Source organism: Stegostoma tigrinum, chromosome 1, assembly GCF_030684315.1.
Source record: "Stegostoma tigrinum isolate sSteTig4 chromosome 1, sSteTig4.hap1, whole genome shotgun sequence".
NCBI classification, from domain to species: domain Eukaryota; kingdom Metazoa; phylum Chordata; class Chondrichthyes; order Orectolobiformes; family Stegostomatidae; genus Stegostoma; species Stegostoma tigrinum.
In genome coordinates, this window is record NC_081354.1 from 26,129,943 (window position 1) to 26,144,645 (window position 14,703).

The following is a 14,703-nucleotide window of genomic DNA, read 5'->3' on the forward strand; positions in this document are numbered from 1 at the left end:
CCATCTAATCTAGTCTAATTTAGAGACTTGAGCACAATGTCTGGTTGACAATTCTGTTCAGCTGATTGGGAGTGCTGTAATTTTGTTACCATTTGATTGATGAGTGAAACTGCTGGGCGTCATCAGCCCTTTCAGATGTTTATGAAAGGTTTCATATTGCTATTTCAAAGAAGCACTTACGGTTTCTCCATTGTCTTGCCAACTTATACCCCTCAACTAACATCACAAAACAGATTATTTGGTGAAATTGCTATTTGGGGCTCTTGCTATGTGTAAATTGGCTACTGTGTTTCCCACATTGAAACAAGGACGGCATATCTGAAAGATATTTTCAGCAGCTGTAAAGCGTTTTAGGAATAATCTGGGCCCGTGGGACTGCAATAAAAATACAAGTGTTTAAGAAAGCTGAACATGTGTACAGCGCCTTTTAGTGCCAAGCTGTCCCTAAATATTCAACAACCAGCATCTGGAAATGTTAACTGAAAACAAAACTTGCTGGAAATCACAGCAGGTCAGGCAGCTTCCATGGAGAAAGAGCAAGCTAATATTTCGCGACATCATCAGAATTGATGTGAAGTGTGGAGGTGGCAGTATTTATACAATAGAGGGGTGGGAAGGCTCGGAGTGCTGGGGTACAAAGGATGTTGATGGTACAGATTAATGTGAGAATGGCACAACAATGGTGTGTCTTTGCACAATTTGACTCAATATTAAACCCAGAAGGTTGTAAAGTGCCAGAAATGCTAAATTTGGTATGGTTAAAAAACATCCGGTAAAATTAAGACCGTACCAACAAAATGTGCATTGCTCTTAAAATTCCAGAATAAAGTTATTCGTCCTCAAACGTTCGTCGGGCAAGATTTCGAACAGAAACAGTCCCCAGCAGAGGGCGAACGTGGTCCCAGATCACCAGTGGGACCTCGGTAACCTGCGGATTTGCACGAATGTATGTCGAAGTGTTCTGGATCGGATTTGCAGAACAGTGCGGTATAAGTGAACCAGAATTAAACTGCGAGGCAAACATTTGCTTTTCAGAAAACGTACAGCCCGTCAGCACAAGACCGCCTCTCTGGGAGGGGAAAGAAAAAAAAGTCAGCCATCTGCTCGGAGACGTTCTCGCGATATTCTCTCCACCGTCAAATTTTTTACTCTTCTTCCTCTTTTAGTCGGACCAGTGAAGGTTACTTCGTGGACAAAGAGTGTAGCAAGTGGTAACGTGCAGCGGTACCCTCACGGGCTGGACGGTGTGAGACTCAACAGCAGAGCGGGACAGGCAGGCTGCAAGACTTGCACCCCCCCCCCCCCCCACAAAAAAAAACACGGGTTTCCTTCAGCACTTTGCAATCGTAGCCCCCTACACCCCCCCTCCCCAAACGGTCTCCTTCACAACTTTGCAATCGTAACCCCCCCCCCCCCCCGGGTATCCGTCAGCACCTTGCAATTTTCACCCCTCCCTAACACCACCTTCTCCTTCAGCGCCTTGCAATCTTCACCCCCCCTTCTCCTTCAGCACTTTGCAATCTTCCCCCCGCCGGCGTTCAGCCATGGCCTCCCCGCGAGGAGGAGGAGGCCCCCCGGCGCCGGAGTTCGCACCCCCACCCTCTTCCGCCGCCGGCTCGCTGTTCCTCAGCGCGCCGCCCCGCTCCAGGATCTACAAGATCATCGTCATCGGCGACTCGGGAGTGGGCAAGACCTGCCTGACTTACCGCTTCTGCGCCGGCAAGTTTCCCGACAAGACCGAGGCCACCATCGGTGTGGACTTCCGAGAGAAAACCGTGGACATTGATGGAGAAAAGATAAAGGTAATAACTTCGCACGATACCCCCCCTCCCAACCAAAATTCCGCTGTGGAGACCACACAGAATCCCCACAGTGTGGGGACCAAGTTGATTAATTCTAGATTTTAGTTCAAAATTACCTCATTTAAACAGTAACTTTTTTAGGGTAAAAGATCGCTTGCTTAATCTGTCCCATGTATCACTTTGTTACAATAATTTCCTAGTAAGTCACAGTAAAAGATGGTACCTGAAAGCCCTTAACTTTATTGTGTAAAGGGTTGGCTCCAGGAAATTCGTTGATGCCACGACATATAACTATTCTCATTCATTTGCCAGTGTTGTGAAGCCTGGAGCATGTTAGCTGCATTGAGTATTTTAAAATTCCATTACCAGTAAACTTAGTTGCTTTAGAACGTCGAAAATGTGTAACGGGTTGCCATTAGTTCTTTTTACATGACAGCTGAAACATCTGTTACACAATTAGCCCCATGACTTAACAGAATACGTTATACATCTCTTAATCAATATAAAGAGTCTAGGGGTATTATTATTAATAAGAAATTAGGAAGGCAAAGAGGGGACATGAGAGAACATTTGGTAGATAAGGTCAAAGATAATCCCAGAGATTCTACAAATATCAAGGGCAAGAAAGTAACTAGAGAAACGGTCGGTTAAGATTTTATCAGAGAAAATAGGAGCTGCAGATGCTGGAGAATCTGAGATAACGAAGTGTAGAGCTGGATGAACACAGCAGGCCTGGCAGCATCTTAGGAGCACAAAAGCTAATTTTTTCAGGCCTAGACCCTTTGTCAGAAAAGAGGGAGAAGGAGAGGGTTCTGAAATAAATAGGGAGAGAGGGGGAGGCGGATTGAAGATGGATAGAGAGAAGCTAGGTGGAGAGGAGACAGACAAGTTAAAGGGGTGGGGATGGAGCCAGTAGAGCTGAGTGTAGGTGGGGAGGTAGGGAGGGGATAGGTCAGTCCAGTAGAATGTTTGATGTGGAAAGTCTTCGTGGGGGCTAGTGTAGCATTTCCTGCGGTTGCAGGGGAAAGTGCTCGGCATGGTGGGGTTGGAGGGAAGTGTGGAGCGGACAAGGGAGTCACAGAGAGAGTAGTCCCTCTGGAAAGCAGACAAGGGTGAGGATTGAAAAATGTCTTTGGTGGTGGGATTGGATTGCAGATGGCGGAAGTGTTGGAGAATTATGCGTTGGATCCGGAGGTCGGTGGGGTGATACGTGAGGGCAAGGGGGATTTTCTTTTGGTTGTTACCGTGTACACAACTCCGCCCACCACTGACAGAACCGCACCTACAGCTGATGCCAGCACAACTCTGCCCACCACCGCCGCCGACATCTCCCCGCCCACCGCCTCCACAGCCAGCAGCTGCAGAGGAGACAGCAACAGTGAGCCCTGCCAAATCTTCACCATGCCCCCCAGACCTCCCACTGACGGAAAACAAACGGGCAGCCACCAGTAAGGGGCTCACCTTTGTCCCCCTCCACCTACACATCAACGAATAGCCGTCACGTTTGGACATTGAGCAGTTTTTCTGCCGCCTCCACGCTTACTACTTTAACCGTGAGCCTAACCCTCCCTCTACTAACCCCTTCACCCTCCTCCAACACACCCCCTCCTCCTGGACACTACGCCAAGGCTTCCTACCGTCCCTCAACTTCTTCATCTCTAACTGTCATCGAGACATCAATCGCCTCAACATCTCCCCCACAGAACGGGCAGCGCTCCGCTCCCATCCCAACCTCACCATCAAACCCGTGGACAAGGGAGGCAGCATTGTAGTATAGCGCACTGACCTCTACGTCGCTGAGGCCAGACGCCAACTCTCCGACACCACCAACTCCCGCCCCCTGCATCATGACCTCACCCCTGACCACCAAACCGTCATCTCCCAAACCATTCACAACCTCATCACCTCCCAAACCATTCACAACCTCATCACCTCAGGTGACCTCCCACCCACAGCCTCCAACCTCATTGTTTCCCCAGACCCGCACTGCCTGCTTCTATCTCCTTCCCAAAATCCACAAATCCGCCTGCCCTGGTCGACCCGTTCTCTCCGCCTGCTCCTGCCCCACCGAACTCATCTCCGCCTATCTGGAATCCATTTTCTCCCCCTTGGTCCTGGAGCTCCCAACTTATGTCCAGGACACTACCCACACCCTCTACCTCCTCCAGAACTTCCAATTCACAGGTCCCCAGCACCTCATTTTTACTATGGACGCCCAGTCCCAATACACCTGTATTCCCCATGCAGATAGCCGAAAGGTTCTCCGCTTCTTCCTGTCCCGCAAGCTCGACCAGTCCCCGTCCACCGACGCCCCCATCTGCCTGGCCGAACTTGTCCTCACACTCAACTTCTCTTTTGATTCCTCTCACTTCCTACAGACAAAGGGGGTGGCCATGGGTACCCGCGTGGACCCAAGCTATGCCTGCCTCTTTGTAGGTTACGTGAAACAATCCCTCTTTCGTACCTACACTGGCCCTAAACCCCACCTCTTTGTCTGTTACATTGACTGTATCGGTGCCCCCTCATGCTCCCATGAGGAGCTCAAACTGTTCATCCGCTTCACAAACACCTTCCACCCCAACCTGAAGTTCACCTGAACCATCTCCAACACATCCCTCACCTTCCTGTTCCTCTGTGTCTCCATCTCAGGCAACCACCTAGAAACCGATATCCATTTCAAGCCCACCGACTCCCACAGCGACCCCGAATACGCCTCCTCCCACCCACCTTCCTGCAAAAATGCCGTCCGCTATTCCCAATTCCTCCGCCTCCGCCACATTTGCTCCCAGGATGAGGCATTCCACTCCCGGACATCTGTGATGTCCTCATTTGTCAAGGACTGTAACGTTCCCCCCCCCCCCCGCATTGGTCACGAACACCCTCGACCATGTCTCCTGCATTTCCCGCAACTCATCCCTCACACCCCGTCCCCGCAATAACCACCAAAAAAGAATCCCCCTCATCCTCACGTACCACCCCACCAACCTCCAGATCCAACGCATCATGCTCCGACACTTCCACCATCTACAATCTGACCCCACCACCAAAAACATTTTTCCCTCCCCACCCTTGTCTGCTTTCCGGAGGGACCACTCTCTCTGTGACTCCCTTGTCCACTCCACACTTCCCTCCAACTGCAGCACACCCGGCCTTCCCCGCAACTGCAGGAAGCACCCATACCTCACCCCCAACCCAGGCCCCAAGAAGACTTTCCACATCAAGCAGATGTTCACCTGCACATCTGCTAATGTGGTATACTGCATCCGCTGTACCCGTTGTGGCCGCCTCTAAATTGGGGAAACCAAGGTGGGGCTTCGGGACTGCTGTGCGGAACACCTCTGCTCGGTTCGCAATAAACAACTGCACCTCCCAATCACGAACCATTTCAACTCCCCCTCCCATTCCTCAGACAACATGTCCATCCTGGGCCTCCTGCAGTGCCACAGTGATGCCACCCGAAGGTTGCAGGAACAGCACCTTATATTCTGCTTGGGAACCCTGCAGCCTAATGGTATCAATGTGGACTTCACCAGCTTCAAAGTCTCCCCTCCCCCCAATGCATCCCAAAACCAGCCCAGCTCGTTCCCGCCTCCCTAACTTGTTCTCCCTCTCAGCTATCTCCTCTCCCACCTCAAGCCACACCCCCATTTCCTTCCTACTAACTTCATCCCGCCTCCTTGAACTGTCCACCCTCCCCGGACTGACCTAACCCCTCCCTACCTACGCTCCCCTCTACTGGCTCCATCCCCGCCCCTTTAACTTGTCTGTCTCCTCTCCACCTATTTTCTCCTCTCTCCGTCTTGCCTGATGAAGGGTCTAGGCCCAAAACGTCAGCTTTAAGATGCTGCTTGGCCTGCTATGTTCATCCAGCTCTACACTTTGTTATCAGAGCGGGGGTTGGGCCTCTTGAAGATCAAGGAGGTAGTTTTTGTGTTGCATCCCAGGAGATGGGAGAGATAATTAATGAATATCTTGCATCAGTTTTTACTGGGCGAAAGAAATAATTTAGAGAATGCAGAGAAATAAACTTTGTTTTAAAAACAGTTCTCATCATGGAAGAGGATGTTTAGGATGTCTTAGAGAATATAAAGGTGGATAAATCTCCGGGCCCTGATTTAATGTATCCCAGAATGTTGAAGGAAGTAAGGGAAGAAATTACAAGACTCCTTGCAGAAATATTTGCATCATCTATGACTATGGGGGATTGCCTGATGATTGGAGGGTGGCTGATGTCTTTCCTTTTTTTTAAGAAATGTAAGGAGAAACCAGGGGACTATAGATCTGAGTCTGACATTGGTTGTTGATAAGTTATTGGTGGTGATTATAAAAGATAGAATTAATGGATATTTAGAGAGGCAAAAATTGATTAGGGATAGTCAGCATGGTTTTGTGTGAGGAAAATAGTCTCTCTCAAACTTGATTGAGTTTTTTGAGAAAGTTACCAAAAAGATGGTTGATGGTAGAGCATTAGATGTTATTTATTTGCATTTTAGTGAAGCCTTTGACAAGGTTCCGCATGGTAGACTAATTTAGGTCACATGGGATTCAGCAGTGAACTTGCCAATTGGATACATAATTGGCTTAATGGCAGGAGACAGAGTAATGATGGAGGCTTGCTTTTCGGACTGGAGGCCTGTGACCAGCAATGTTCTACAGGGATCAGTTTTAGGTCCTCTTTCATAACTTATATAAATGATTTGGATGAGAATATAGAAGGCATGGTTAACAAGTTTGTGCATGACACTAAAATTGGTGGCATTGTAGACAAAAGAAGGTTTTCTAAGATTACAAAGGGATCTTGATCAAATGGGTCAACGGGCTGAAAAATGGCAGATGGAGTTCAATCTGGATAGATGTAAGGAATTGCATTTAGTACAATCCACAAGGGTAGGGCCTTAGGTAGAGTTGTAGAACAGAGGTACCTAGGGCTGCAGGTACATAATTCTTTGAATGTTCTATCACAGGTAGACACATGGTTAAAAAGGCATTTGGCACACTTACCTTCATTGCTGAATCTTTTGAGTATAGGAGTTGGGATGTTACATTTGAAGTTGTATAGGACATTACTGAGGCTTCTTCTAGAATAGTATCCTGTTTTGTTTGCCCAGTTATTGGAAGGATATTATCGAGCTGGAGAGGGCTCAGAACGGATTTACCAAGATGTTGCCGGGTATGGGAGGTTGGAGTTATAAAAAAAAGACTGGCCGGCTGGGACTTTTTTCACTGGGGTGTAGGAGGTTGAGAGGTGACCTGATTAAAGGTTTATAAAATAATGAGTGGTATAGATAGATTTGATGACAGTTGCCTAAGTTTTCCCTAAGATGGGGAATTTCAAGACTAGGGGGACACAGTTTTAATGTGAGTGGAGAGAGATTTTAAAAAAGACATGAGGCATTTTTTTTAGACTGTGGTTTGCATGTGGAATGAACTTCCTGAGGACGTGGAAGATGTTGGTACAATTACAAAGTTTAAAAGACATTTAATGTATATATGAATAGGAAAGGTTTGGAGGGATATGGGCCAGGAGCAGGCAGGTAGGACTAGTTTAGCTTGGGATTATGTTCGGCATGGACTGGTTAGACCGAAGGGTCTGTTTCCATGCTGTATGACTCTGATTCTATAAATATAAGCACAATTCATAATGAGTTTCTTGTTGATCTTGAGTTAAATAATCTTTACTTGGGCATAACATAAAGCTGGTCTGGGCTAAAACTTATATTAAAGGATTGGGTGGGCCGAGTAGCTGACACCAGATTTCTGCCAACTGTGCAATTAGGCTGTAGATAACAGCTGACAACTCCTTGGCAATCTTACTTTTACCCACCCCATGGGGCCTTGTATTTTGAATGATGTCACCCTTTATACTTCTAAACTCCAGATACAAGCCTAACCTGCTCAATTTTTCCTCTTAAGACAATCTGCCCACTTCAGATATTAGTCTCATGGTTCATCATAATCCTGAAATAGGATCCTTAGCTGATCTTTGTCCTTCCTGCTACACCCACACTGGGATTGGTTTCGTCATAGCATTTAAAGGGAATAGGGTGCTGTACTACGTAGTCAGAACAGCTGGAATCATTATTCCAAGTTGCCCATTCAGGTGATGACTACAGTTGTAGTCGATTTAAACAGATGAGATTAAAACCCCAGGGTGACAGTGAATAGCAGATCTCCAAGACAGCTACCAGATGTCAAAGTTCTAAATAAAGGCAGAGGAAACTTGAGTTTTATTTTAGATTGGAAGGGAGGCAAGTGAGAGATGATCTTAATAAAGATAAATTACATTATAGAAAATTATAAATATTACTTTCAACAAAACCATGATAAAGTAGAACAGAGGGCAGGGAGATTGAGTAAAATTTGTTTGGAAAACTATATCATAACTAATTATCGTCCTTTCGCAAATAGCTATAGGCTTGCGAAGTAGCTAACAAGTATTAATCAGAAGGCTGCATAGAAACAGCTCAGGAAACAGCCGATCAATGAGTTTAACATCCATGGTGATTAACATATGGACTCATTAGTTTTAGAGCATGGCATGAGATCCTTCAGCCAATCGTATCTGCACCGGTCAACAAACATCAATCTGTTTTAATCCCACTTTCCATTTCTTGGCACATATCCTGATGTGCTCTGATGTTTCAAGTGTTCATCCAAATAGTTCTTAAATGTCTTGAGGGTTCATGCCTCTACCACTCTCTTTAAGCAGTGAGTTCCAGATAACCACAACCCTCTGAGCGAAGAAATATTTCCTCAAATCACTCCTACACTTCCTGGTCTTCAGTGTAAAATTGTCTGTGTCCCCTGATTATTGACTGCTGTACTAGGGGGGAAAGGTTTCTCCTGAGCGACCCTTTCTGTGCCTCTCAGAACTTTGTATACCTCAATCAGATTTCTGTCCTTCACCTTCTCTGCTGTAAGGAAAATAACCCCATTCTATTTAGTTTTTCTTCACAGTGCCTGGGCTGGAGCAATTTACCTATCTTGGTAAATCTTTTTTGCATCCTCCCGATGTTAGATGGCATTTGGAAAGAAAGAATAATTAAGTATCTAGATATTCAAGAGAATTTGAAAGGACTTATGACTAAGAAGGGTACCTTCAATGAGCATTCTATCGGCAATCTCGCAATATTAATGCACGTTCTATTATGTGTTCAGATTGTAGCAAAGTTTTTAATGCCATGAGGCACATGTGCTTGGATGCCTAGGAAGGGGAAAGTATGGATTCAGTAACAGCCTTCTCAGAAGCAAGTATCATTAAAGCACAAAAACACAAAGTTGCTGGAAAAGCTCAGCAGGTCCGGCAGCATCTGTGAAGGAGAAAACAGAGTTAACGTTTCGGGTCCAGTGACCCTTCCTCAGAACCCGGACCCGAAACGTTAACTCTGTTTTCTCCTCCTCGGATGCTGCCAGACCTGCTGAGCTTTTCCAGCAACTTTGTGTTTGTTCCTGATTTACAGCATCCGTAGTTCTTTTGGTTTTTATCATTGAAGCACAGAACCTTAATGGAGGCTGTCAAGTAATTGCAAAGGCATCAGCATAGTTTGGGAGGGTGGACTAATGAATAGTGAGTGATATTTTACGTGGATGAATTGCAAGATAACAAGATCAGGGAAAGGAAAAAGTGCATATATAAATTAAATGTTTGTAGGCAACATGATGCAACAGAAGAGATTATGTGCCTATCTTACTGAAATCAAAAGTGGCAGTAAAATAAAATCTTGGGTTTATTTGTTGAGGGATGCAGTACAAATCACTGGATGTGATAATGGGTCTATACAAGGCATATGTACAGGCACATCTTGGATATGCTGGACACTGTACTGTAGGAAGAACATTCAGAATCTGCAAAGACTAATCAGAAACCTATCAAGAAATGTCTAATCTGAGATGTGTTAGTGTTTGTAGGACTAGGACTGCTTACTTGCATGAAGATTAAGTTAAGCAGAGATGTTTCAGATTGTCATGGTATTGGATAATTTGAATCTCAAATATTAAATAGAGTTTCTCAAACTGTAGAACAGGGGATTACTGACTCATTATTAGAGGAATTAATTCCCAAAAGAATAGATCACAAGCTGGTGCATACTTGGAATCAAATATCAAAACGTTTAGAAAGTTGCAAGAATTGCCTAGATATTTGAGGCAGTACAATTAAATTTTGGTCATTAATTTGACATATAGAATGGTCTTTTGTGCCTTTGTACTTTTCTGCTTTTATATAATCAACTTACAAACTGCATTTCTACAGATGGTAGAAGAAATTTAAACAGTTAATTATTTTAAGAAGTTGCATGTCGTTGAATAGGAGGTGCGGCCTGAATTTTTTTCCCAGATTTTATAAGTTGAGGAGGACTGAATGGCCTTTTGTCTATCTTGTGAATGGATTAAATGTGGAACCGCCCACCGTTTTAGATTAACACTATGCAAGTAAGTTCCAGTATCTATTGAGTTATTGTGCACCACTAAGACTTCTGGTTTTCTAGGTCTAAAACAACACCCTGCATGTCTACATTACTTCTAATGTTTAAAAGGAACAGAGCTTCAAGGTATTTGACAGAAAGTTGCACTATATTCTGATACTGTGCCATAAATGTAGAAATCAAGAGGGATGATTTGAATTTGTGTTTTAAAAAAATCTCAGACTAGTGATGCAATTCCAGAGAATTGCTCTAGGTAACTTGACTGATACCAAAGCAGGGGAAAAACGATGAAGAAGTGGTGAACAAAAGGCCAGAATAAGGTGGAGAGTACTTGGCAGATTACAAAGATAGAGGAGATTGCTGAAATAGAATGGGAATCCAGTATGCACAGATTCAAATAATGAGGACAAGTGTTAAACTTGATGTATTGACAAATGAGAAACGAGTGTGGGTATGAAAGGACAAGGTTGATGGATGTGTACGGAATAAGATATTCGTGCAGTTAGTAATGGAAATAGGGAGTTTAATGTTATTATTTTTCAGGATGATAATAGAAAGTAGGCAGCTCTAGCTGAGAAGAGGAAAGCTCGCCAATGCTGAATGACATCAATAATTATAAAGTAACTGAATTATTTCAATGCACTTCGAGATCACCATCTGTCATAGATGTCATGATTCAAAATTTCTTGTCATTTCTAGTTCAAAGTAATCTTATTGAGTAAAGGCTATACAAATCCCCACTCGGTATAAGTGAAAGTAAATTAATGATAGCAAGGTGTAGAACTAGATGAACACAGCAGGCCAAGCAGCATCAGAGGAGCAGGAAAGCTGACGTTTCAGGCCTAGACACTTCTTCAGAAACCTGAATTAATACATAGTTACATTTTCTGGGGTTGATATCTAATAGTGGTACATGCTTCCCTGTGGCCATTCCCAAGCTTCATTTGTACATTCTGTTTCTACATTTGATGACCTGTTCGAAAAGGTATTGGTCTCCAAGTGTAAAAATAGCATTAAATGATGTATTTAAAGAGTTCTAGAGGGGATAAATTTAAGTGATGTAACACAAAGGGAGTCAGATACTTCAAAAGTTTCAGAACAATTTTGACTGGCAATAGTAGGAATACAGTTATTAATGCATTATAGGTCTGTTATGAACAACAGAATCATAGAAACTTATAGCACAGAAGGACGTAATGTTAACTCAAAAACGGTAAGTTTTAGAACAATTGTTATTGGTCCCCTATTCTCACTTTTTAAAAACATTTGTGATTGTCTAAGCTCCATATCCTCAACCTGTTTTTAAAGTTAGTCGTGGAATTAGCTGGCATCACCTTTTTGCCTGTATCCCATTTATAAATGTCAGTAAGGTTATTGGACCCAAAATTTACTGTTGGGAAATACCCTGCAAACCATTTCCTTCTCTGATAAACATGCACAACCTTTGCTGTTAATGAGTCAGTTTCTTATCCAAACTCACTCGCGCCACCCCGCCCCCCCCAAATTCTGTGAGTTTCCATTTATAAGCCTTCTGTGCAGCTCTAATTGTGCGTACTAAATTTACCGCAAATGTGAAATTGAGTCACTTGAGCCAGAAAAATTTCAAGTTTGGATATCAAACTCTCACTGACTTGGTTAATCACAGTTGTAACAGAAGCACTACAATTCCTTGGAGGGTAAGAATCCAGGCTTCCCTGCCAATCATATCCAAACAGCACACTTGTGTACATGGCTGAAATTTAATTTAGCCTTTCGGATTGTAGGTAACTATCCCCTACTCCGTTTTGGTCACGGGTTCTATTTGTTACAAAAACTCCTTTTTAAATAGACACTGTGGATTGTTTGTTGCACTGTACAATTTTAACAGGCTCTGTTTGCTGAGTAAATAGAGTTTGTGCCCTGAGTCTTGTCCAATTTTTACCATTTAGTCTTGACTATAGTATCAATAGATGCTGAAAGATGTCAGAGGCTACTCTTTACAGACTATCAAGTGACACCTACTGGCAGATGTTTATATGCAGACTATGGCTCGGAATCAGAAGCAGTTTGGCTGTCACAAGAGCATGGAAACAGGCCCTTCAGCCCATTACTGACCATGGTGTCCACTCAGCCAGTTCCAATTGCCTGTAATTGGTCCATCGCCCTCTAAACCCTTCTCATTCATGTACCTAATAGGGTCAGAGAGTAAGACAGTGATGTTGCCTAATAGTTCATTTTGCCTGCTTAGCATATAGAGACAAGTTTTGGAGAAGGAAATCAAATGTTTTTATTTTTGAGAATTTCTGAAAAACCTTCTGTTCTTGACATTTTAGATTCAACTGTGGGATACGGCTGGTCAAGAACGTTTCCGGAAGAGCATGGTACAACACTACTACAGGAATGTCCATGCTGTTGTCTTCGTTTATGACATAACCAACCCTGTGAGCTTTCAGAGTCTCCCAGCCTGGATTGAAGAATGTAACCAGCACTCACTCGGTGGAGAAGTCCCACGCATTCTCGTGGGGAACAAGTGTGACCTAACAGATGCAACTAAAATTAAAACAGATCTGGCTCAAAAATTTGCTGATACTCAAAATATGCCCCTGTTTGAAACCTCTGCCAAGAACCCAAATGACAATGATCATGTGGAGGCCATATTCTTGACTTTGGCTCATAAACTGAAAAACCACAAGCCCATGATGCTTAGCCAGCTCCAAGTAGATGAGCCAAAAGTGAAGCTGGAATCCGAACCAAAGGCTGATGTGGAGTGTTACTGTTAAGGAGTAACTTTTTGGTGTTTTCTAAAAAGATTCAAGATCAGGTGCACCAGAAAACTGGTGGAAATTCAACCAGAAAAAAGGGTGAATAATACATTGGATTATCCATGTTTATTTATCAGCCAGAGTTTCTTTACTTAAACTGAAGACAGTAAAGGGCAAGCTGCATTTTCTGGTATTCCCAGATATTAGTTTTATGCAGTTACATGAAGGAGAAGCTTTGTATAAATTGCCTCAGTTAAAGGAGCCATTTGAATTTACTCCTCACGGTTCTTTTCCCACACTATTCTTCACTCGTTCCTTTCAGTTTCCATCTCGAGTTAGTTGTGAGCATTAAATATTTTCTGGATTGGAGGGATCTCCCAGTTTCTCAGATGATTGTTAGGGGTAAATGGCTGAGTCTTGCAGAGCTGGAGAATTTCCCCGTTGATCATCATCAGTTTGTGTTGGATCAGCTGATGTTAGCCAAGGCAATAGTAGGGGATCAATAATCAGTTTCCAGTTCCTTCCAAGTTATGCAGAACGAAACACACAAGTTCATTCATGTTTTGCTGTGATTCCTCTTGTAGTTGAAGTGTCAACATGCACTGCTTTGGCTTGCGTATGAAGAATGGTGCCTAAAATGTAGAAAACTTACAGAAAAGTGTTTTCTTCAAGCAGAAGTATTATTTTCACTACTTGCATTGGTCTGTGGATTTTGTCTGTGAAAAACAGAAATGTGTTGTTCGCAGACCATATATGAATACTAATTCTATATTCCTTTGAGCTTCTAATATGAATGTTGAGATTTTTAAAGGAATGTCAAATGAATTGCAGGCTTTCTGTGGCATCACACTTAATATTCAACTAATGCCTTAAACTACAGTAAATTTTGTTTAAAAACTATAGAGTGGCAGGAAAGAAAGGAAGAAGCACAGTGTTTAACAATTCATCTATAGTCATGAAAACTGGCTATAGCAATGCAAACAGTGGTCTCTTTCTGGACAAATACAGACTCCTCTTAAAGTCCAGTCTTCCTTCAAGTTGGCAAAAAAAGGGATATATGATAAAGGGATACATTAAATGGATAATGCCCCTCATGTTGTAGGAACTTGAAATTTTTTTGCATGCATTTGTTTATGCCTGTCCAGTTTTGGCTAATCGGGAAGATATTTGCCAAATGCACTCTAACATTCAGAACAGTTAACCATAATTCTTGCTTATGATGATGAGGCATGAATTACTAGTAACTGATTCCTGAGGGAGTTGTGGAGATGTTTTTAATTGAAACTGCTTGCAGATGGTATTAAATGATTGTGCTGGACGAATTTGTAAAATGACATTGTTGTGGTGAGCAATCTAACAGGAGTTCACAGATTACAACAGTACACTTAATCCATTGTCACAGATATCACTACAGTAGTACTTTGAATAAAACACTAGCACAAGTCTAAATAAATGTTTTAATGTTCTAATTCTACTTTGTCATATTTCCATTTTTTAAAGTATTTTTCAAAATTAAACCAGTCATGTCTTTTCCTAACATCTATTCAGGGTTTTATTTTGAAAAAAACGGTATGTCATATTTGACTTTTATTTCCTCTCTCTAGTTGAATGTTTGATATCACTGACACGGAAGCTGTTTGGATGTGGTCTCCATGCACTCTGGGAAGGCATTTCACAGATTTCTCATTCATGAAGTCCATTCTCTTCTCACTCTATCACATTGCTACTAAACTTCCA

The 14,703-nt window shown here is 43.2% G+C and overlaps 1 protein-coding gene across 1 annotated transcript; it reads left to right on the forward strand.

Moving 5' to 3' along the window:
- The first annotated feature begins 899 nt into the window (after positions 1-899).
- Positions 900-14,435, forward strand: rab33ba (RAB33B, member RAS oncogene family a). Its single transcript, XM_048545252.2, has 2 exons — positions 900-1,802; positions 12,538-14,435. The coding sequence occupies exons 1-2, from the start codon at positions 1,545-1,547 to the stop codon at positions 12,982-12,984; spliced, it is 705 nt and encodes a 234-aa protein (XP_048401209.1). The 5' UTR covers positions 900-1,544; the 3' UTR covers positions 12,985-14,435.
- The last annotated feature ends 268 nt before the right edge of the window (positions 14,436-14,703 follow it).

Coding starts and splice junctions, on each gene's coding strand:
- rab33ba (XM_048545252.2), top strand. CDS start 1,545: ATGGCCTCCCCGCGAGGAGGAGGAGGCCCCCCGGCGCCGGAGTTCGCA. Junction 1,803..12,537: donor TTGATGGAGAAAAGATAAAG/GTAATAACTTCG, acceptor TTGACATTTTAG/ATTCAACTGTGGGATACGGC.